At 37.5% G+C, this 23,491-nt stretch overlaps 2 protein-coding genes and 1 long non-coding RNA gene across 6 annotated transcripts in view; 2 read left to right on the forward strand and 1 right to left on the reverse strand.

Annotated features, from left to right (window-relative positions):
* The window catches only part of kdm4b (lysine (K)-specific demethylase 4B), a 64,812-nt gene that overhangs the window by 15,188 nt on the left and 26,133 nt on the right, over positions 1-23,491 (forward strand). For both annotated transcript variants that reach the window (XM_038291627.1, XM_038291628.1), the window contains exons 6-8: positions 13,167-13,216; positions 19,752-19,855; positions 21,554-21,691. In XM_038291627.1, coding sequence (XP_038147555.1) covers positions 13,167-13,216; positions 19,752-19,855; positions 21,554-21,691 — 292 coding nt within the window. The remainder of the gene's footprint in view (positions 1-13,166; positions 13,217-19,751; positions 19,856-21,553; positions 21,692-23,491) is intronic.
* Positions 4,469-6,793, forward strand: LOC119787651. The gene is made up of 5 exons (XM_038291630.1): positions 4,469-4,590; positions 5,302-5,407; positions 5,549-5,632; positions 6,028-6,246; positions 6,515-6,793. Exons 1-5 carry the CDS (start codon positions 4,542-4,544, stop codon positions 6,717-6,719), a joined length of 663 nt encoding a protein of 220 aa, XP_038147558.1. The 5' UTR covers positions 4,469-4,541; the 3' UTR covers positions 6,720-6,793.
* Positions 7,278-8,611, reverse strand: LOC119787652. Of its 3 annotated transcripts, none has more exons than XR_005281348.1 (3): positions 8,589-8,611; positions 7,759-7,864; positions 7,278-7,352 (listed from the first exon to the last, which is right to left on the reverse strand). It is a non-coding gene; the product is annotated as an uncharacterized LOC119787652 (long non-coding RNA). The 3 variants fall into 3 exon arrangements; XR_005281349.1 differs by lacking the exon at positions 8,589-8,611 and adding an exon at positions 8,027-8,189; XR_005281347.1 differs by lacking the exon at positions 8,589-8,611 and having other exon boundaries at positions 7,759-8,003.

Raw genomic sequence — 23,491 nt, forward strand, 5'->3', positions numbered from 1 at the left:
TCAGAGCATTTTTCTGGTTACAGGGTTCACAGCCAAGACATAAGTATAAACATATATACATCATGTAGTAGGGCTGTTTGTAACGGACACAGATACACTTATTTAATTTCATAGCAATGTGCCTTCTTGGATTTATATCTAGACTTTGACTAAGCCATTCTAACTCATCATGCTAATCTGTAGGAAGGTGAACCTCTGCCCCTGTTTCACTTGTTTTGAAAACAGTATTTACCCCATCCGTCTTTCCATCAGGTTTGTTCAGAAATGGATTCCCTTAGCACCATGCTAACACGACAGGTTTGAATGATGGTAAATACCACACATAGCTATTAGCATGTAGGACAGAAAGTTTAACTTGGTTTGCACCTTCTTATCGGTGTTTGCAAGAACTGCAAACAGTGCTTCTTCTGTCTTTGTTTCAACTGTAGCCTTTTCCTTTCCCTCACACATTGGTCAGAAGAGTCTAGTGTTAAATATCTATCAGACAGCAAAGAAAAGTGTCCTTATGAAAAATGTCTTTCCAGCTACAAATTGGGAGTGACTGTCTGGCTGAAGTGGAGGGATTTTAAGTGTAGCAGAGTCTAAAATAGCCGGAGATTGATTGGCGCTCAGAGGAAGCCTCTGCTGTAATGAGGACACTGTAACAGCCTGTTGTTGTGAAGACAGAGCTAAGCTGAAAGGTGCAGTGGTTGATTTACTGCTTATCTATTGAATCCTTTAGAAAAAAAACTGCAAATACCACAAATAGACTTAAATTCTGTGGGAATTACAGCAAAAGCTTTGCAGCTTCACAACCCTGGAAGACCCCTTAATTCCACCTGCCAGGAGCACTGGCCCACCATAGATTAATCATTCTCCTCCCAGTGGGGGTCATAGAAAGGGAGGTATAAGTTAAACCTTTCATTTTCTTTGTGTTGTCTTATGTGTGTTTTTCTTTACTGTCTCTGGAGTGACATGCATGTTGCTGCCATGGTAACAGTGGTAGATAGGATTTGGTCGACCCATGCTGCACTGCTGATTTTTAGTTTGCAGCTCGCAGGGAAACACACAGTCTTAACGCATGTTCTCTGATTTGTGGCTTTCAGTTCTATAGAAACATATCATTGTATAGATGACTGGTTGTGCAACATGTTGAAAAAAATGAGGACATTTCATTTTATGTAAAGATTAATATTAGTTTAATCCCCAGTTTAGAGTACAGCCTTGTCACTTTAATCTAGCTGTACAGTGTCGGAGTATGTTTAAGGCATTTTTAATTGTGTCTGGCACGCCGGGAAATTAAACTGCGATACAGCCGCAAACAACTGTAAGGAGAGAATACTTCAGGACAATTAATTTATCACACAAGAGACTTTACAGCTTTTTAGATTACAGCTGTAAATTGACATTAAAGTGCGTTTTGCGTGAAGCTGGCGTGAAAAGGTCAACGAGGTGAAGGGATCCCCCATATAACACACAAGTCACTGCTTCATAGGTTGTCATTTTGTTGCTTATGATAATACCTGCTAGGCACATGCAAAGTGCAGCTGCTAATGAAAAATCATAGCCTTAAGTCAGGCTGAATTTGGAATAAATGCAAAGTTTCCAATTGTCTCTGCTGGATAATGGGATCTGCCAGCAGTTGGAGCTTATTACTTTTTATTGTCTTTGTTGCACAGCCACAGGACAAGATGATACTCTGATGTCATCTATTTCCATTGTGCACTATGTGTGCTTGTAAAAAATGCAGAGGTTTTTGTAAAATAACCTGATGTTAAAATGTAATCTTAAATTTCTATGACACTTTTTGTATTAATATCTTTTTGTTTTGATAAGCCCTTTATATTGTGGATCCCGTTTGTCAGACAACACAGATAAACGCTCCTGTTGGTGCTGGAAAAACCCTGAGGCACAGTGTGACCGTGTGAAGGTCTGCGTTTCAGTCTCCAGGTGGCAGTGTGGCTTCACTCCTTCACAAGCCTCCATTGAAACGGACTTTGTCTTATACTCGATTTTTCTTTATTTTTATCTCCCCCTTTTTTCCCACGCTTCTGCTCATTCCTCTTGTCTCTCATTAAGTGTTGTTGCCTCTCACTAAATCTGTCTCTCTTTCTCCTTTTCTTCTTTCATTTCTCAGTTAGTTCCAAGCATCCATGAGGTTCGGCGAGGAAAGAATAGATGGGGTGTTTCATCCACCCAGATTCTATAGCCTGTGGTCTCTGGAGAGTTACGCAAACTAGTGGAAATAATTATTGCAAAAAGAATATCCAATCCGTTTTTTGTTTGTTTTTTAATACAAATGAACAGGTAAGAGTGTAGCTTACTTCCTCCCACTCATCTTCACAAATACATTTAGCTTCTTAATCCAACATCTGACATTTGGACTAATGTTTTACGCCTTTCAGTGCCTACCTTATGTAAAATAAGCATAAACACATTCACAATGGCAATACCTTCTTCCTCTAGAACACAGAAGGCTAAAGGGTTAGATGATTTTTACAGCAATAAGTTTGATAAAAATGCATCGTAGAGATGGTGGCAGATTTAAACTCAAAATACAAATGTATGCCAATACATTTTAATATTATTTAAAGGTTGATTTGGTCCAGTAATACACTTCTTATCATAAAACTTATATAAAGATTATATAAAGAGTGATATATTTGAAGCATTCTTTTTTATTTTAATTAATATGAACTGTATTAATGGGTTCTGCTTTATTAGTTCTATCTTCAATTCAATTCAGTTTATTTATATAGCGCCAATTCACAACACAAGTCATCTCAAGGCACTTTACAGTTCAACCACATCATACAGTCAAATTGATTCAAAGCTTTTTATCTAAGGAAAATCTATCTATCTTATGGCCCAAGTGCTCATTGGGATGACTGCTCTCTGGACTGTTGTCCAGCAGACATCTGTTGACACCCCCTACAAGGTGAGGAAGCTATAAGTACTTACCTGGTGGTTCACACAGTGCAGATTCCAGGCATGCTAATGGAGGGATGAGTGAATAGAAAAGGTTTAGTAGGAAAAAAGGAGAAAGAACTAAAACTCTAGAGTCCCTTGGAAGAAGTGAGAGGCACGGAATCTAAATGCATAGAGTTCAATGGTTTTGTTTCTAGTCAGTGAGCCTCTGCCGTCAGTAGTCAATGATGTTTTGAAGTGCCATGTCCTCTTATGGCGTGGGCAGGATTGTGTGCTGCCACATTTGAACTGATATGGCATGGATGCCCTGGGAATTGATGTCGATACTTCAGTACCCTGCTCACATCATTTCAAACTCTAGGCTTGCTTACTTAGAGCAGAAGAGGATTTTAATCCATCATCATTGCCATCGCTATCACCTAATGTTGCAAACATTTGTTCATCAATGTTGCTGGCTGCAGTTGATGAGTTGCTAAGGGATGCAGGCTTCCTCATAGATATCCATAATAAAGGCTAGATGTCTCGTCCGCGCTGCTGGCCAATGGGGGTCGACGTCCGCACGTGGCGGCCATCTTGCCACAGGCAGCTCGCTCATTCGTAACATTGTGTTTTAAAGGCGCATGTACTGAAATAACCATAACTTCCTCAATTGTCTAACGATTCTCAAACTGTTTGGTTTGTTAAACAAAAGTCAGACATGTAGTTATGAAACTGCACACTTATGAATAATTATAACCATGGAATTTCATATGAAAAGAACATTGAATAGAACATACAGGTGCAATAAATATACACATGCACAAGGTATTTATGTTAAATAGATATAGAAATAGATATCTATATATATATAAATATGTGTATATATATATATATATATATATATATATATATATATATAAATATAAAAATATGTATATATATATATATAAAAATACGTGTATATATATAAAAATATGTGTATATATATACATATTTATATATATAAATATGTATATATATATATATATAAATAAACACTTATTTGGGTGTGATTAATTATTTCACAGTCCTAATTTATTTATATTTACATACATACTTTTATAATATGAATATTATTGTTATAATAAAATATGAAATACTGACAAAAAAGGCTTATTGTGTGGCAACCTCTTGGTGTAGAAGCATAATCCAGGTTTCAAATTAAAGGTAACACTTTGAAGTTCCATGTAGACTATTCGGATAATATATCAGGGGTAATTACACAAAAGTTCCTATTTTTAAACCATTATAAAAGTGACATTTATTTGCTATTAAAATTGGTACAATAGTCCCCTTCACAAGTATATATTACGGTGGCCGACAGGTGCAAATGCGCAGCAAAAGAGAAAACATGCAAAAAAAAAAAAAAGACACGCTCACAAATTAAATGCGGCAAACAAAAAGCAAATAAAATGCAGCAAACAAAAAAGAAGACACCCCCGAATGAAATGCAGCAAACAAAAAGAGAGACGCAAACAAAAAAGAAGACACCCCCGAATGAAATGCAGCAAACAAAAAAGAAAACACCCCCGAATGAAATGCCGCAAACAAAAAGTGTTGAAAACGGAAGTGCTCCAGACCACTAGGGGGAGTCAAAGAAAATAGTATTCATTTCTATGGGACCAGATGCAAGATTCAGAGAAAGATATTTGAAAGAAAGTAAAGGTACGTATTACTATATTTCTTTTTAGATACGCCGTCTTTTATAATATTACAGAATAACAGAATAATTTATGGGTAGCGTGATAGACTTTGTGTCAGTCATACCGTTGATAGATAGATAGATAGATAGATAGATAGATAGATAGTGAATTCGATTTACGCTTTTAACTTTCGTATTTTTATCTTTTTTTGATTGCTCTTATTTTTTCACAGTGACTCTGTGAAGTATTATCCTCTATAATGAGGTATTTTTCGGGGAGGTTCTGTGCTTTTTTGTGCTGTTTTTATCATGCTGCTCCCACCGGGACACGCTGCCTTTGTTTACTCCAGAGAACAGCTGATCGCTCTAATGCCGGCCGGCGTTTTAGCCAGACAGCTGAAATACCACCCGAACTCTGGAGGAAAACACGGTGTGGTTGCAGAGGAGGAAAACAACATTATCACTTTACTTGGATTTATCACTTTAATTGGACTTTTCACTTTATTTGGATTTAGTTTTTACATATGCATAGATATACGTACAGATATATATGCAGAAGAGCTATATGTGTATATATATTTTATCTCTTTTTATTCTTATTTTTTTAAATCTTTATTATATTGTATAGTTGGATGTGTGTATATATCATGTAAAACTGTAACTGGAGCGTGTAACAAAAGTAATTTCCCTCTGGGATTATTAAAGTATTTCTGATTCTGATTTACCTTTTTTAGGTGGCCATGTTTTGCTGTTTCTGTGGACAAAATCTAGGAACAATTCAAGTTTTCTGTTTTTCATGTGGGAAGAATGTGCAGATCTTGGCACAAGCTCAAGACACTGGTAAGCAGTGATGGCATAGTTACTTGTAAAAATTAACTTTAATCGATTACTTATTACTACTTGAAAAAGTAGATTAGTGATTACTTTTTTTGGAAATTCACTAAGTTACATTATTTATTTTTCTCCACCACTTGTGAAAAGCTTGAGCGTTGCCAGCCATATGTATGGCTCCTCAACAGCCAACCAACGCATCGAAAGCTGGGGGTCATATTTCAGAAAACAAAGGTGAGTTTGTCAACAGTTTATTGTAATTTTTGTATAAATACCAAGTAGTAGACCTTGAAAAGGTGAATAAATTTAGTAGTCTTCTTGGATAAGCAAACATTTCAAATTTTTAATGCAACATTTTACTCGATTACCTCTACTTTGTCAGAAGAAATGAAGTACTTGCATATCTCTTAATGACCATTATGTTTTTGTGCTATATACAACTTAATTTTATAGTTTAACATTTGATATGGATGAATCAGAAGCTCAACATTTAAAGTATAACAGTTGATGTCTGCTTACTTTATATTTAACTTTGTAGGTCAACATATATTTAACTATTTTCATGACATAGAAACTAGTCCTATTACTTTCTGCTGATATAATTATCTTATAATTTTGGTTTATTGTTGATCTCAGTTCTGGATGGATCTCATGAACGATTTGAAGGAAAGACATCTCTTCAATGGAAGTCATGAGCACACATGCCTTGTGCGGTTTGTCTTCATGGATATGCTACAGAGAGATCTTGATGAATGCAAGAACAGGTGGCATAAACATACCATAAGACCTGTTAAACAATCTTGCTGTCCATCTGGTAAACCAGATGTGATGTATCATCTACCTCACAGGTAATTTTTGTTGTTTTTGTCTTCAACATCTGGTTAATTTAAAACCTCTTTGGGAACTCTAAAAAATAATTTGCCAAAACAAAAATAATGAACAATGTGTTAACAGTATGTCACTTTTTATTCTAACAATTTCAGATGACAATTTCTAAAATGTAAATTTAAATACAATTAATCATTTAGACAGGTTATAACAATAGTCAGAGCAGTAACAGTTTAGTGAAGAAATGTAAATATAACTAAATGTTTCCTGTATTTCTTCTATTCCTAGGTTTGGTGGAACAGACTGTGGTTTCCTAGTTTCCCAGGAGCCATTCGGACAGTTTGTGACAGAGACTAACAACATTCAATGTGGAGATGAACACCTTCAGGCACATTTTGAGAACCTCCAGAGACAGTGTGGCCTAGCACATCCACAGAGTTGGGAATCATGTGTCGAAAACTATATTAAACTGAAAAACATGGTGGACTTATAAACAAACAAGAATCCAAATTTGAAGGTCGCACACAAACAGTAAACAGTGTCATAACTGAACAGGTTTGACAAGTTAAATAGCATTTTGTTTTGTTTTGCATTTGACCTTAATAAAGCCCAAACCCAGGGGAGTTTTGAATCCCAAAGTCCATGTCTTCTTTAAACTGATGATACGTCTTGGACATTGGTATTTTGATAGTGTTGGAGCAGGTGCTACTGACAGGAAAACGAGAAGTGGCCTGAAAGATCAGTTTTGGTGGTGGCAGAATTGAAGATGGAGGTAGTGTGTTCAAGCCGGTGGCAAACATCAGGACGTCCTGGAGAAAGAAACCCGTTTTTTGTTCTAGAAAAGAAGCAATGAGTTTATGTATCAGATATTACAATAACACCAGAATATAGCAATAAATCTTAAAGTCCTCCTTCTGCGTCAAGGAGAAGGTCTCTCCAGAATCCTAGCACTCTTGTTTCCTCATGTCGTCTGCTGCTACCCTTTTCACTGAGCTGAACCTCAAATATTTCCTCCAATATTTTGGATGTCAGCTGTTCCACTCTTGCACGCATAAATGGCCTGAAGATGGAAGCATGCTGCTCCAAAGCATTCTGGAAGTTCAGTGTTGAAAGGCCATCCTTGAATCTATAAAAAGTTTGAAACAGAAATCACCTTAATTATTATCAAAAGAGCTGATATTTTTCAGTAACACAAAGAACATTAATATGTCTAATCTATTTTTATTATTTTTATTTAGCATAGGTAATATTGCTGATGCACTGTGTGTGTGTGTGTGGGTGCTGTTGTAACCATTAATCTCCCGTTCAGTTCAACCTTATAAGCGGAGATACATACTTGATATTACTATAATTAAATAACTTGTAATTAATTATTTGCAACGTTCAAGCTTTTCACAAGTGGTGGAGAAAAAAAATAAATAATGTAACTTAGTGAATTTCCAAAAAAAGTAATCACTAATCTACTTTTTCAAGTAGTAATAAGTAATCGATTAAAGTTAATTTTTACAAGTAACTATGCCATCACTGCTTACCAGTGTCTTGAGCTTGTGCCAAGATCTGCACATTCTTCCCACATGAAAAACAGAAAACTTGAATTGTTCCTAGATTTTGTCCACAGAAACAGCAAAACATGGCCACCTAAAAAAGGTAAATCAGAATCAGAAATACTTTAATAATCCCAGAGGGAAATTACTTTTGTTACACGCTCCAGTTACAGTTTTACATGATATATACACACATCCAACTATACAATATAATAAAGATAAAAAATAAGAATAAACAGAGATAAAATATATATACACATATAGCTCTTCTGTATATATATCTGTACGTATATCTATGCATATGTAAAAACTAAATCCAAATAAAGTGAAAAGTCCAATTAAAGTGATAAATCCAAGTAAAGTGATAATGTTGTTTTCCTCCTCTGCAACCACGGCGTGTTTTCCTCCAGAGTTCGGGTGGTATTTCAGCTGTCTGGCTAAAACGCCGGCCGGCATTAGAGCGATCAGCTGTTCTCTGGAGTAAACAAAGGCAGCGTGTCCCGGTGGGAGCAGCATGATAAAAACAGCACAAAAAAGCACAGAACCTCCCCGAAAAATACCTCATTATAGAGGATAATACTTCACAGAGTCACTGTGAAAAAATAAGAGCAATCAAAAAAAGATAAAAATACGAAAGTTAAAAGCGTAAATCGAATTCACTATCTATCTATCTATCTATCTATCTATCTATCTATCTATCTATCTATCTATCAACGGTATGACTGACACAAAGTCTATCCCGCTACGCATAAATTATTCTGTTATTCTGTAATATTATAAAAGACGGCGTATCTAAAAAGAAATATAGTAATACGTACCTTTACTTTCTTTCAAATATCTTCATCTGAATCTTGCATCTGGTCCCATAGAAATGAATACTATTTTCTTTGACTCCCCCTAGTGGTCTGGAGCACTTCCGTTTTCAACACTTTTTGTTTGCTGCATTTCATTCGGGGGTGTTTTCTTTTTTGTTTGCTGCATTTCATTCGGGGGTGTCTTCTTTTTTGTTTGCGTCTCTCTTTTTGTTTGCTGCATTTCATTCGGGGGTGTCTTCTTTTTTGTTTGCTGCATTTTATTTGCTTTTTGTTTGCCGCATTTAATTTGTGAGCGTGTCTTTTTTTTGTTTGCATGTTTTTTGCATGCTCTTTTGCTTCGCATTTGCACCTGTCGGCCACCGTAATATATAGATGTAGCATGTTGAAATCCCCAACTACACTACTGTGATGGTATACACATGAAAGACAGAGATTTAAAAAATGACCCAAAAAACATAGCTTGGCTAATGCCCTTTGAAAAGGAAGGTTTTATTGAGCTTCTGTGTAATGTACAAGAGAGCGTTGTCCACAAGGCCATCAAAGCGGACAGGAAGGTAGCTGTGGTCATGTACTAGTGCAGGAATGTCAGCAAACGGGGATGGAAGATCTTCTCCTCCTGCTTACACATTATATAACCTGCAGAAACAAAAACAAAAGTGACCAACAACAATTGACGGTGTATAAGATTGGTATATCAATATGTGATTAAATTTCAATGATACACATGCCCTTTGAAGATGAGCTGGAAAGTTGAAAATGTTTGGCACAACACCATCTTTAAGTTGTCCAAATGAAACTAATACAAACTTATAAAAGCTTTGAGTCAACAACAGTCTTGTAATACTATTATGTCATGGCAAAAGTCTGGCATCTTCCTTTTAATAAACCCAGCAAATTCCTGTAACATAATGTAAGATGTGTTGACAGACCAAATCGATTGGAAATCATGTTTAATTCTGCCTCTTCCACTGATGTAAAGTTGCTTGTTAACGTTAGCAGCTAGCTAAACTGTAACGTTAGCTGCTAACTTACTAACGTTAGGTCTCACTTCGCAGCTTCTTGTTATTAGCCAGCTAACGTTAGGCTAATAATGAAAATACAACAACACTCAGATTATTGTTATTAGCCAACTAATAACTACAAACACATCCACAAATATTGTAATTTACACCAAAGATTAATTGTCATACAATTGTTATTGGTGTCAGTAAAACCTATATAATTGCCTAATAATCTCAGCCTTGATAACTTGCGCAAGTAGCCGTGATGCACAACTATGCTGCGCGATTAAGTCATTTTTTCGACAAGAAAATCTGCAATTTCGACATGTTCAAGCATCAAGAATAATAGCCACGTTCATAATGTTTGTAAGAAACCAAACTGTTTGTAAATCCGTCAAGAATTCAGTGAGGTGAGAGAATTTGTGTTCGTGCTGATCACTCACCTTACATAAGGTACCACAGAGCACAACAGAAAGCCTGCCTGAGGCAAGATGGCCGCCGGTGATGCCGTTTGAGACTCCGCCGTAAGACATCTAGCCTTTATTATGGATATCTATGGGCTTCCTAACGGTGCCTAACGCAGAAGTGATAGCCGTATATCTGGAGGTGTCAAATAGTGCGGTCTTCAGGCTTTCGTCTAACTGGATGCTTTCTCACATCAGAAGTACTCCCAAGCATGGTATCATCTGATTTTACATAAATAGGTACGCTGTAGTAATGAAGGACATTCTTTTGAGAGATCGAAAAAATCCCCAAGCCACTACATATTACAGGGTTCCTGCGGGTCCTTAAAAAGTCTTAAAAGGCATTGAATTCTTCAAAATAAAACTAAGGCCTTAATTGGTATTAAAATGTCTTAAATTAGTCTTTCATAGGTCTTAATTTTTAAAACATCATAAATAGGATTATTTTTATTACGATTTATTTTTGTAATCTAAATAAAACGTTAATATTGACATTTTATTTTATTTTTTTTTTAATGAAAAAAAAAAAAACGGCTTGCCATTATTGGTTCTGTCCCGATAACGGAACCAATAAAAGCGTTGTTGTGGCCGGGACATTTGGGAGATGCACCATTAGCTTTTTGTCTGGAAAATATGAGCAAGTGTAAATATAACGATAATTGTCTATCAGGCCAAGAGTTTTCTCCATGGCTAAAACCAGTACCAGGGAACATGCATGAGGCACGGTGTATTTTGTGCAAGAAGTCATTCAAACTCAGAACGATGGGAATTAAGGCAGTGGAGTCACATGCGAAGCGCGAAACACAAAGCATCAAAATCAAGTTACCGAGAAACAGCCGGTATTTGTCGGTTTTGTTCCACACTTGTCTCTGCAATGCCTCCGCTTATCACCAAATCAAACATACTAAAAAAAAAGGATACAAAGAAAAATAGCTGCAAAAAAGACTTAGCACTGGTTATGTTGTGGCTTTAAAACTAATTGTTTTGTTCCCTGCTAAAACAAAGTTTGTGAATTCGGTTAAATAATTGTTAAAATATATCTGTCATTTGTGTGTTTTTAGCTTTATTCCTGTATGGGAAGCTTTTTAAAAATTTGAAACATTGTTGCAGTGGTTTATGTTAAAATAAACCTTTGGGTTAAGTTTTCGCAAGCAGGTTTTTCTTAAATTTTTATTTCAAGTGGCATTAAAAAGTCTTAAAAAGTCTTGAATTTAACTTGCCTTATGCTGTAGGAACCCTGTATTAACAAAGGGAACCATGACAGGCTTTCAATTTGCCAACATCACCAAAAGCACCTAACCTGACTCCGCCAGATGGATTTCCTTTGCATATCCATCTGGAAACCTTCCGTTGAAGTAATTTTGGGAAGGGGCGAAAATACTGGTTAGCTGATTGGCCTATGTTGGTGATAGACGAGCCAAATAAACCAATCAGATCAACGACGCATATGACGTACTAACCGACCGACCAATGCTGATTGGACGTTCGTTTGGTGAACGGCTCCAAATTTTCTTCAACGGAGAGTCTCCAGACTGATTAGCGAGTGAAATCTTGAAAGCTCGCGAGATCAGGATGGTCTCATGAGGCTAAAAAGAACCAGAACCATGAACAAAGTTTCTACTGACCTTAACTACAAATGTATTCTATGGATGAGCCTAAAGCCTCTTAAAGCAACTTGGGGCTTCCATCTCATTTCAGCAGGTCCACAGTCTCCATGTCTTCTGCACCTATGGTGTAATTCATGCAGATACCTGAGCAATTTATTGAAAGTACACACAGAGCAGTGCTTCCATATTTTTTTTACCAGCCTGATATTTCTCTACTTCAGATTTCTTTTTCCTACTTTTGAAGTGTTAAGATATTTTAGGTAGTAGAAATCAGAGATTTCATCAGTTCTAATCTTTAATCATTCAAATACTTGAAGTTAATCACTAAACAGCCCCCTCCGTGTTATTCACACGGGCCCTGTCACCTGATAATGAACTGAGCGGTGCCCACACAGAATGTGAGGCTATTGTTGAACCGTCTCTTTGAACTGTAAGGGGTAATGTTTGATGTGGAACAGGTGTGACATAAGGGTTTGATGCAAAGCAAAGACATTCTCAGCAGAATCCCATTGTCTGGACGCACACTGAGCAGAGACGCCGTCTGTCCACAAGAGAAATGTGCTGAAAGGTGCAATCTGATTCATACCTTCATAAGGTGAAGTCACAATGGGATGGTTGGATCAGAAATATGACCTGAAGGGTACTTATATCTGTTGAATGTACACGTTATTTACTAAGAAAAATGATCATATACCTTATAAGATATCTAGATGCACTCCTAAAACTTTGTAAAACAGGAATTGCATCCATAAATATAAAAAAAAATGGGTGGCCTTCACAATGAGCGAGCAAGAAAAAAAGAAAACCTGGGTAATTTCTTTTGTTAAACTGCTCAGAGACGATGCATGATGACGAAAATCCAACACTCAAAGCAGTCGTCTCTTCCTTTTTCTTCCCTAAACAGAATATTCCTTTAATCCCTTTCATCACCACCTGCCTTTTTTGTCTTTCTCTCATTAAGACATGTTTTTATACGCATCCAGACAGATTTATTTATTACTCATTTTTCTCAGACTGATTCTGCTGTGTTGATATTAATTCTTCAAGAAGTTTCACAGTCTTGTCCTCAAGCAATTTGCAGATATGTCATCACCAAAGGGATTTTTCTTTCCAGATATATTTTTTATCAAACAACCAAAGAAGCAGCTTTTTAGAAATGAAGAGTAACTAGCAAGCAATATGCAATGTGGATAAGATTTTAAATATTCCACCAAAATCATTATCCTTCATATATATTTTTTTATTGCTTAATTTAGTTCGATATTGCAATACTCAATGATTGTTATTGTATAGGTTTTTGCCTCATTTTGAAAACCAAGCATATTTAATGATGAAGAATGCACATATCATTTAACCCAAAAACAAAATAATACACCTTAAAAGATGTTAACTGGAACCATTTGTAACTAGAACAATTTATACTGCAGAAAAAGATGAATTGAAAGTTACTGAGAGGTCTTTCTTTACAGTAACAGACATACTGAGAAGTTCTTTGTCCTCTCTTTGCAGGTACACTGTTCCTCCTGAGCATGGCAAGAGACTGGAAAGGCTTGCACAAGGTAAGCAACAAGAACATCTTTAAATTTCCACATTTAGATGTGACATAGGCTCGGTAAGAATATCCTCATGTTTTTATGTGCACAAAGAAAGGGAAAATGTCTTAAGTTGTTGCTAAATTTTGTGTTTTTATTATCACTCTTATGCTATTATCTTGATACTAAGAGGAGCTGAGTTAATTGGTCCATGTTTGTTTGCTTTCTCATTGGTCTTTTACTGAAGTTCCATTTTTGTTTTGTGCCAATATTTCTATGTAATCCCAGTAACCTGTTTCTCTCAATGCCTCATTACTTGTTGATCATTTCTCACATTCAGCCACTCGGTCTCCTGCCCTGTGTACATGTAGCTCTGAGTGGTCTTGTTCTTTTTGCAGCTCCTTTGGTCTTTATTGTGGTTTTTACCTGACCAAACCTTTATTCTAATGGGTTTCTTTTCTAGGTCTTGCTCCCTTTGTGTTTGTTTGTAAATGTTCTACTATCATAGTAATCCGTTTCCCTGATGCCTTTATATGGGTCTTTAATTTAAAATAAAAAGCTTCCATCAACTCTGCTGGGATCAAGCATTGACCTACCAGGTCAGGAAATGAACCTGAGAGGGTTTCTTCTTTTGGTCTTTCTTCGCATTTTAATTAAAGTTTGAAATAACTATAATATCCAAGGGAGTATTTTCAAAAATAGGTCATGTAGGAGATTTTATTATGCTCAAAGCGTTCTGTTTCATCTTTCAGGGAGGTCAAGCACTGACCTTTTTTGGGTACCTGACCTCTTTTCAAGATCCTTCACACCTTTAGAAGCCCCTCCCCCTTTTCGTCAGACCTAATCTAGCTCTATGCATCAGTCCAAGCCTAGATCCACGACCAAAATAAGACTGAAGCTCCTTGAAAGGTTTCCAGTATCAAGCATGATTGATGTTTCCTGTTTCAGCCTGCCCTTATCTCAGGTCCATGCTTCCATCTAGGTCCATGGACCAGCCAAGTGCTTCTCTTCTCCACTTTGGCTCATATGTACACTAGGTTATGTTAGTGACCTTTGAAGAGATCAATGCTCAATCTCCGACTACTTAGAGGTCTCTACTCTACCTTCCATTCAGCAGCAGTTCCTCCATGTCTGAGAAGCAGCTGTGTAATAAGTGAATACAGTCATACACTCTGGGGCTCTGCCCTATTAAAACCTTTGACATGTATCCTGTGGGTGGATGTGTCAATGTCGCTTTACTGACAGCAGAAGAGCAGCTTAGAAACATCATTGTGTTCAATGTCTGTGCTAAACAGATGAAGAGGTTGTAGGAATTTGGAGGGCAAATTAATCTGAACATGATAGAGGAAATAAAAAACAACAAATGCAGACTTGAGCAAGAAAAGAGATACTGGCAGCTGGTTGTTTGTTTGTTGGTTGTTTTTTTCAGCTTAAGTTTTTTTTTTCCCCCTGAAAGTCTTATTTAAGGTGTTTTTGGGAAAGATTACTAATTTTAAACCAATTACCGACTTATTTAATATTAATATTACAAATGGGTTTCTGTTCTGAAATTATTTTTTGTTGTTGTTCAATCCAGTTTATTTATATACGCCACTTTAGAACACATGTCATCTCAAGGCACTTTACAGTTCACCAGATCATACAGTCAAATTGATTAAAAGTTTCCTATATAAGGAAAACCAGTTGATTGCATCGACTTATTGACTGGAAGGCAATCCCTCACACTAAGCATGCTTGTTGTTTGCAGTCAAACTCTTTGTCAAAGCTGTTCTGATTAAAAGTTCTTAATTCTGCCAAGACATGGAACTAACATAGGTACAAAATGCAAAATCTCATCATTTCAAAGTGATAAAATACATACACAGTCATTTTTAACAAGGTAGTTTTGAAGCTATAAAATATATTTGACAAGTGTTGCTTTACTCGGAAGCATTGAGTCTTATAAAAGGTTTTCTGTCTCAATAGAAATGCCTGTTTACGTTTGTTAATAAGATCTTATTAGTAAGATCAGTTGTGAATTTTAAATAACTTTCACTTTATTGCAGTGAACCTAAACTCCTTTCATGAAACAGCCCCATCATAAACCTGCAGGCACGATCCCCTCTCTGAGCTGACTCTGGTCGATGGCGAATCACAAAAAAAGCCGGCGCCATCAGCACACAGCTTTAAAATCAATGTACTGTGTTAAATATAATATGTGTGGGACAAATACCCTTTCTAAAGGCGTGCCTGTGGTGTTTGATGCTTACTTATGTCACCCCTAATAGATAAACTACTTTAGGCTGGTTTCCAGGGATGTACTCTACCTCTGAGATCTGTCTAACGTGTATTCCTTACAAAGACACACCGCATAGAGGTCTTCGGTCTTTTTTCACCTAAAATCTTTTAATCGAAGCAGCAAAAGCCAGTCTGTCCTTAAGGAAGTCAGCTGCTGTAGGGCTGGGATTGCCTTGCTTTGTGAATTGAAGGCATAAAGTGGATCACTTCAACTGCTTCTCACTAGAGACTAATAGTGGAAATGCATAAACTAGTGTTGCTGTCTTCCTTTTTACACATTTATGCTTGAGTAAAATTTGTCAATTCAGTATAACCTCTGCTAGATTGCCATTGGCCAGTCCAGTTGCTGTTTTTTTGTGGCTTCTGGCATCACCTGCATATAGGTTTTATTGAGCTCGTCTTCTCAGTGAAACGATAATCTGAATGATATTCCTCTTTGTGCGATATTCAGTGTCAGAGTAAGAAGCATTATCTGAGGTGGATAAATGAGACACAGTGAAGTGAACCAATTCTGTCTTCTTTCTGTGACACATGATGTCTGCTTTCATCCCCTACTTTCTTTTTAAGATCCTATGTGCCCGTCTTTCTCTTATTTTCCATTTTGATCAATGGGGATTAACTTTAGGATTGCATGTTATTCAGAGAAAGCGAGAGAGAGAGGGATCTGGGATGTGCTCTAGAGAAACTTGATGGAAACGTAGCATATAAAGTCTGTTATGACTGGTTAAAAACAGACCAGTGATCAATGCCATCATTAAAGGACTGGCTAGAAAATGTCCCCACCGTACTTGGTCAAAAAGAAGTAGTTTATTTTAATTCAGAAGCTCTCACTGTGTTTATTCTTAATGGATTTACTAAAATAAAATGACACCAGGTAAATCACATTATATACATTGAGTCTTACTTCTGTTTTAATTAGCTGCCGGGTCGTACCTCAGCAGCTGGTGGTTAGGATAAGAGCAGCTGTTAAATCGCCAACATCGGACCAATTAAAGGCCTTCTTAGCAAACATGGCCATGATGTTTATGAAGTCCCAAACTGATTCTTATGAGTGTAGCAGAAATACTCAGAAGGACTGAGACGGTGGCCTTTTTTTTTTATTTTTAGCCTTTTAGGCATTTGATGCGAGTTTACCAGTAATTTAATTCGCATGCCTTTGATTGTTTTTCCTATAATGTTGGACTTTGCATGTAAGCTGGGCGGGTTGGGAGCATGCAGACAAAGAAAAAGAGCAGCCTAACTCTGAAACTCCAAAGGACATAATGAAACCTTTAGGTTAATATTACCCTGTGGAGAGCTCAGGGAGCCAGCTGCATTTTAATGGGGATTAATACCCAGGCTCTGTCAGCACATTATTCACCTTTTATCAGCTCCAACAAGCATGAGGGCAGCCAGAGTGCGGATTCCCTCTCTCCCACTTTTTCTCAGTAGTGAAGAATAGAGACTGAAACAATGTGGTGAAAATGAAGGATGAAATGGTTGCTGATTATACTGTCAGTCACTTTAAAGTCAAACTGGTGGGAGGCTTCGATGAAACCACTCCTCTGAAGTAAAGGCAAGTACAAACTATAAAGAATGGGAACGTTGTCAACAGGGGAAAAAGTCCTTTCTTTCGATTATGCACAGGCCATCTGAGCCGGTCTAAGAGCATAAATGAGCCTTGGGTTTAGAGAGCGAGTGCTAGTTTTAAACCTCTGAAATGTCAGTCGGATTATGATCTCAAGGCAGAATGTGCCAGAAAATAGATTTGTTTTCTAAAGAAACATTCAACTCGAGAGACGGATAAACAAATTTCTGTTTGCTTATTAAAATATCAGGGAGCTTTTATCGTGCATTTGCACAATACATGGTTTAAAAAGGTCTTGGAAAATACTACCGCTGTAAGGTTTTTCTGTTAGCACCTTTGGGACACAGGATGAGCCGTTTTAGGACAACAGTTTAAAATCTTGTATTATTCAGGATAAATTGTTTTGCTGAAAACACATGAGAATGGGGTTAAAGCATATTTGTCTTTAATGTGCTCCGGGGTTGCTTGTAAAAGGAATTAGCCTGCGTTAATTAAGCAGCACAGATCCTACGGCTGAGATTTAATTCTTTGGCTGCTCTGAGAGGCATCACAGTTTTAGCTCCTACTTTCAGTGTAGATTTTCGGTCCATCAGATTTCTTAACTCCTACCAGAACCCTCACAATCAATATCTTTTCAAGCTCCATGGTGACGTGATTATATCACAACATGTCAGAGGGGTAAACTGGATTGACCTCTCCAGGTTTTGGGATTTTAACAGTAATGTGATTAGGGATGGGGATCGAAACCCGGTTCCATCAAGGACCCGGTTCCACTTTTTTCAAAACCCGAAAATCAATAACGTCTGGGCTTATCGATACCACTATAGAGTCTGGTCGTTTTTTTTTTTTTCTCCCGGAGGTCCTGTAACATAATTGTGTGTCCCTCGAGTCGCGTCACAGCATTTAAATCTAATCAATCCGATCACTGCAGCATGTCCACCAATGTTTTGGAATGAAATTGTAAGCAAACAGATATTTAAAGTAAAACAAGTCTGGCACATAACTTTGCTCGCGACTTGAGAATGGCTGAACGGAAAAGACTCCTCCTCCTCCTGCCCCCGCACCACAGCCGGGCCCGTCTTCATCATCCACTCAGAGTACCACTGGTAAGCGCGCACACAGACTTTGTAGCCTGTCCGGTCAGTTAAAAATAGTAATTGTGAAATCCATGTTGTAATCGGAAGCATACAAGCTAGTTAGCTTGAAAAGTAAATAAAGTTTCAGACGTGCTGCGTGATGATGTGTTCAGATTGGCTCAGTAAAACGACAATTAGGTTATCATGATGCGTTCAAGTGTAACGTAAAGAAAACGGGAAATTGAGTTTTTAGCGAGAAACATGAGTAATACAGTTGTATATTGCTCTAATTATTTTAGAATATATAATTAAACTACTGATGCCAACATTTATTAAAAATTACATTTAGTTTAAAATACAATTAATTATTTGTTAAATATTTTCCTAAAAACATGATGAAAAGTGACAGTAGACAATACATTAACCAACAATTGTGAAAATATATTCTAGTTAGTTTTATGTCATTTCAAATTGGCCTATTACATTAGCCATGTTTATTGAAGGCTAGAAACGTTTTTGTTATGCTCACTTGTTAAGCAATAAAAGCAATACCAGTTCTGTTAAAAAATATTGTTGCATCGTCTTTCCACCAAATAACAGAAAAGTATCGATAGTGGTATCGATAAAGACTCGGATCGATAAGGAGTATCGATAAAGGTATCGATATCAATAAATATTAACGATCCCCATCCCTAAATGTGATTAAATGCTGCTGTTTTTTTAGATGAAGACAGCTCCTTAATTGGGAGATTCAATATGCATTTTGTTTACCTCGAACAGTAGCTTCCAAAGTTTTTCCCCTATTGTAACCAAAGGTTGAAAATGACCCAGCTCCACTGGGTTGTCTGATGTTTATGAAAAACAAAATAAAAAGCAGGTTTAAAAAAAAAAAAGTGACCTGAGAGGGATTTATTAGATATCAATCAAATAATCCAGCATATTCCCGTATGCCCGCCATGCTTCTGTGTTTTCATCTGAGAGTAAGGACAAGAAAAAGAAGAATTCCTGATCGGAAGGTGGTCGTGAGAGGCTGATCGCCCCTCGTTACCCCCTGTACAACACGTAAGACGCACAATCAGGTTGAAAGTCGCTCTGATCCAAAAATCTCACACGACTGGAAAGTCGCCCCGAAAAGGGCAAAAAAAATCGCACAGTATATGCCCGGCTTTACATGTTAAGATATATACGTACTTTTTTCAAATAAACCCTAAGCTGTAGGAATATGCTCACTTTTAGTTGCCATGGCGAAGCCCCTGGTGTAATGTTTGAGCACGCCTTTTGGCTGAAACCTCAGATCACTTTTAAAGTGGTTGGTTTCCTAGCAGGGGCAAAACTGTGATTGTAGTCTGTACCATGTTTGAACAGGACTGATTTTGGCATTTTTTCTTAAAAATAAATAAATAAACCATCGATATAATCAAAATTTGGTGGTAAACCCAATTTACCACCCAGATAAAATAAGTTGTTTAATAAAAAAACCAAAAAACAAAAAAAAAACCCTCTAAGCTCAAAGAACTGGAAGACTACAGAAACAAACACTTGTCCGCCTGAAGTGAATCATCTGGGTTGAATGTTAACAGACAGATTTATGGCGGCCTCTTCCTTCCTTCTAATGCCCCATGCTTTCTTTTACTGGTTTCAGGATTCTTCCCTGGGAGCTCCCAAGGCTGCGATGCTTTCCTCCGTCACAAGATGACACTGATATCGCCGTCCATCTTGAAGAAATACGGCATTCCCTTTAACAGGGTGAGTGACACATACAGTACACGACATTAGGTGACATTATATTGATCAGCATGATCAATTTATCATCTAGAAGCATTTGTAGCTTAATTCAGCCACTACTCTATCAGTTGCATCAAAAGAGAGGCGCTTTAAGATCTATTGATTTGCATCCTCTATTGATTGGCACTTATTCATCTTCAGCCAAGCAGAAGTGGTCGGCTTAAGAGAATTAAAGAGTTCTGAAATTTCAAAATTAAAAGTCATTGGAGTCATTTTTACTTGTCTGCTGCTCTGTTCTTGGGTCATCCATAAATTATAGAAGTGGTTGGGTATGATACAAATGACTCAGCATTGATGCAGCCATGAGTAAAGATCGTCATCCGTTCCTGTCACAGAAAATGAATTGCCATCTTTTCACCTTTCTGTTGCAGCACAAACCTCCACAGCACAAAATAATGAATACAAATTTAAAGAGGGGTATAAGGAACAGGGCAGGCATCCAAAGTTCTCCACAGCCAGCATAAGACCCCCTTCACCTAACTTCTTCCAGCACCCCCCCTCAGGACGTCATTATCACAGTGAACATGTTGCGTGCAGCACACTTACCAGTAACCTCCTCGATTCATGTGTAAAAATAAAACTCTTCTGTTCTTGCCAGAGCAAAGAGGGATTTGTTGGTTTGATATCTGAACCATTACTGTTAGCTGAAGAAGTTAAATTCTCGGTTTTATGCCTCCCTACCCATTTCTCCCCTTATGCCTGTATTTCCGTCTGGCTTGATATTTCTCTTGATGGTAGGCAGCCAGGTTTCTCAAAGACATGATTCACAGTTGGCACATGTAGGGCTTAAGTTTCAAGGCAATATGCAAAACGAGAATCAAATTAATGAGTTCTCATATTCTTAAACAAGAATAACACGAAGCTCGTAGGAAGACGCTAAACTCTGAAACCTGCAGAAAAGTTGCTTTTCAGGAGCCTAACTCTCTAATAGTCTAAAAGTTTTACTGCAGTTGAGGGAAGTGGACGAGCAGAATTGACTGTTTTACACTTTTTGCTTATTCAAAATTCTTAAATCCACGTCTTAAGATATTATTCATTGAATTAATTTCAACCGTAAAAGTTCAAAAAATATCCACTGGACTTAGTTTCCAAGATTTGAAGACGTTTCGCCACCTCTCCAGGAAGCTTTCTCAATTCAAATGTCTGGATCCGCAGTGAGTTTGAGTCTATATATAGACAAAGCCTTGTATTGCTTGGAAACATGCAAATGGTAACTGATGAATGGGTCGTTTGGTTCAGAGGTGGCGAAACGTCTTCAAATCTTGGAAACCAAGTCCAGTGGATATTTTTTGAACTTTTACGGAATGACTATGACCTGGATGACTGAGAATCTTCATCAGCAAATTAATTGCGACTTATCCAAAACAATTTTTTTATATATATCTGCGCAAATATATGCTCTATCTGAGAATAGGGATTAATTGCTTGATTTTCTGTTTGGTTTAAAAGTAAGGGGGAACCTGGACTTTTTTAAAATTCAATATCCCATGAGTTTGAATAAGTAGTTTACACAGTTGAGTTTGTTAAAGGAAGCTAAGAACAAAGCTATAATCAAGAAGTCCATCTGGAAAAGAAGGATCAGTGTATATTTGCAAATAGGTCATTAACTTTGTCCATCGTGTATAACAATTTCTCTATTTTTGCTTTGTGTCTGAATAGATAACCCAGAATGAAGGAGAGTTTATGATAACATTTCCGTACGGCTACCATGCTGGCTTCAACCATGGCTTCAATTGTGCAGAATCTACAAACTTCGCCACTCTGCGTTGGGTGGATTATGGGAAGAACGCAACCCTGGTAAGATGAGAGTCTTGTAGTTGTGTTTTTTGGTTTTAAATTATTTTTTAATGGTCTCAAGTTCAGTAATAAAATTACAGATTATGTATTATATATTTTTCGAAAATGGCTTGAGAACTCTTGAATAGGGCTCCTTCACATTTTCCTTCAATTTGATTTCATTTGGAAAAATCATGAAAAAAGTAAAAAATGTATTTACGCTGGTCTATCTGATTTACGATTACGTCATTCCCTTTTTTATTCTTTCTGAATTGTGCTTTTTCCCACTTCGTTGCAACCTTTCCTTCTTCTTTTCTCATTTCTCTCAGTTTCTGCGTTTTTTTCTATATTTAAAGCCTTCCTGTGGTAAACATTGCGTTAAAGCATCAAGGAGTAAGCTGCAGCCCCTGCAATTTAATAATCCTAACAGCTGACTGGCTTGACTGAAAAACCAGTATGAGTATTTTTCTAACTTTTAACGTAATTCATTTACCTGACATTATTGTTGACTTGTTAAAACTGTTGACACCTTCATCATAACATGTGTAATCAGATGAAGACTTAAAATAAAAGTGATTATGCTGTGATTCAGCAGCAGCTTTCCTTCCTAAAGGTTGAAGTCATAGATTTTATCGATGTACATCTATATAAAGAAGGGTCTAGTTCACTCCTGCACACCATCTGTTATTGACACCAACTGTACACTTGAATCCTTATGCTGACGCAAAACTGCCTGCTTGCCTGCGGGCTGTTGAGCATGAAATTGACAGGGCATGGGTAGGTTTGTGAAAGGGAGTCCGACTACAATGTCGTCTGAAATAAAGTCCCTCTACGCTCATCTCTTCTCTATACATTCTACTTCATTTTGCTGTTCGCTCCTCCCTCCTGCTCTCTTTAGATGTGTTTTTTTGCTCTCACTGTCTTTCTCTCTACTTGGCTGCATGTCAGATTTATGAGGTGCCAGTTTGCAGAAGTACATCTCCCTCCCATCCTACTCCTTCCCATTTCCAGCTTTCCTACTTTACCCATGCGACTACTTGTAATTTAAGAAGCACTAGTCCAGGCTTCGGTGCTCAGGGGAGCATCTCCAGCTCACTTTCTTAGTTTGATCAAGAAAGAGGGGTCATTTCTGCTCTGCTAAACTAGGCCTACAGATTTATAGTTCCGCTCACAGAGCAGAAGAACTGTTGGAATGCACCCTGGACAAAGCTCTCCCTGAAAGTCAAGTTTTTATATCCCATAGAATATGACATTGATGTGCTCAGAGGCTTTCTTGTTAGCCAGATGTAATGAGCATTTGTTAGTACCTACTGTATAGCACTTTGGTCAATGCTACAGCTTTTTTTTTAAATGTGCAAAACTTGAACAGGAAGTGTTGGAAATACTCTGGCTCCATGTTGTTCACCCACACATGTTCTTGCAAAAACTGAGCCTCTCATTTTCTCCTCCTCTGAACACACTCATCTTTCTGTCTTTGGTTCAAGCAGTAATCCCACAACTTCTGTGGCTGCCTCTCTTCACTCTTGCAAGTCTTGCCCACCCCCTGGTTTACTGAGCCCTGTTCTGTCAGCGGTGAAAAGGACATTGACCAATGGGTTGCAGTATGAAATTTGTCACTATTTTGGATCTGCCAGCAAACCACAGAGAAGAAGGAAAAACGGGGGAGTCTGGCCGAGCCTCATGTCCCGCTTTTATTAAATACCTCCTCAACTGCAGATCCATCTGCTTGACTTAGTGAGCGACACACACACACCTGCGGTCAGAGCTAGCCTGCTGTCAGCACTTTTCACATGCTGCGTTTGCATGTACCTCTGTTCTCCA

The sequence above is a fragment of the Cyprinodon tularosa genome, unplaced genomic scaffold, assembly GCF_016077235.1.
Source record: "Cyprinodon tularosa strain WSP-4 unplaced genomic scaffold, ASM1607723v1 ctg30, whole genome shotgun sequence".
Classification (NCBI taxonomy): Eukaryota; Metazoa; Chordata; class Actinopteri; order Cyprinodontiformes; family Cyprinodontidae; genus Cyprinodon; species Cyprinodon tularosa.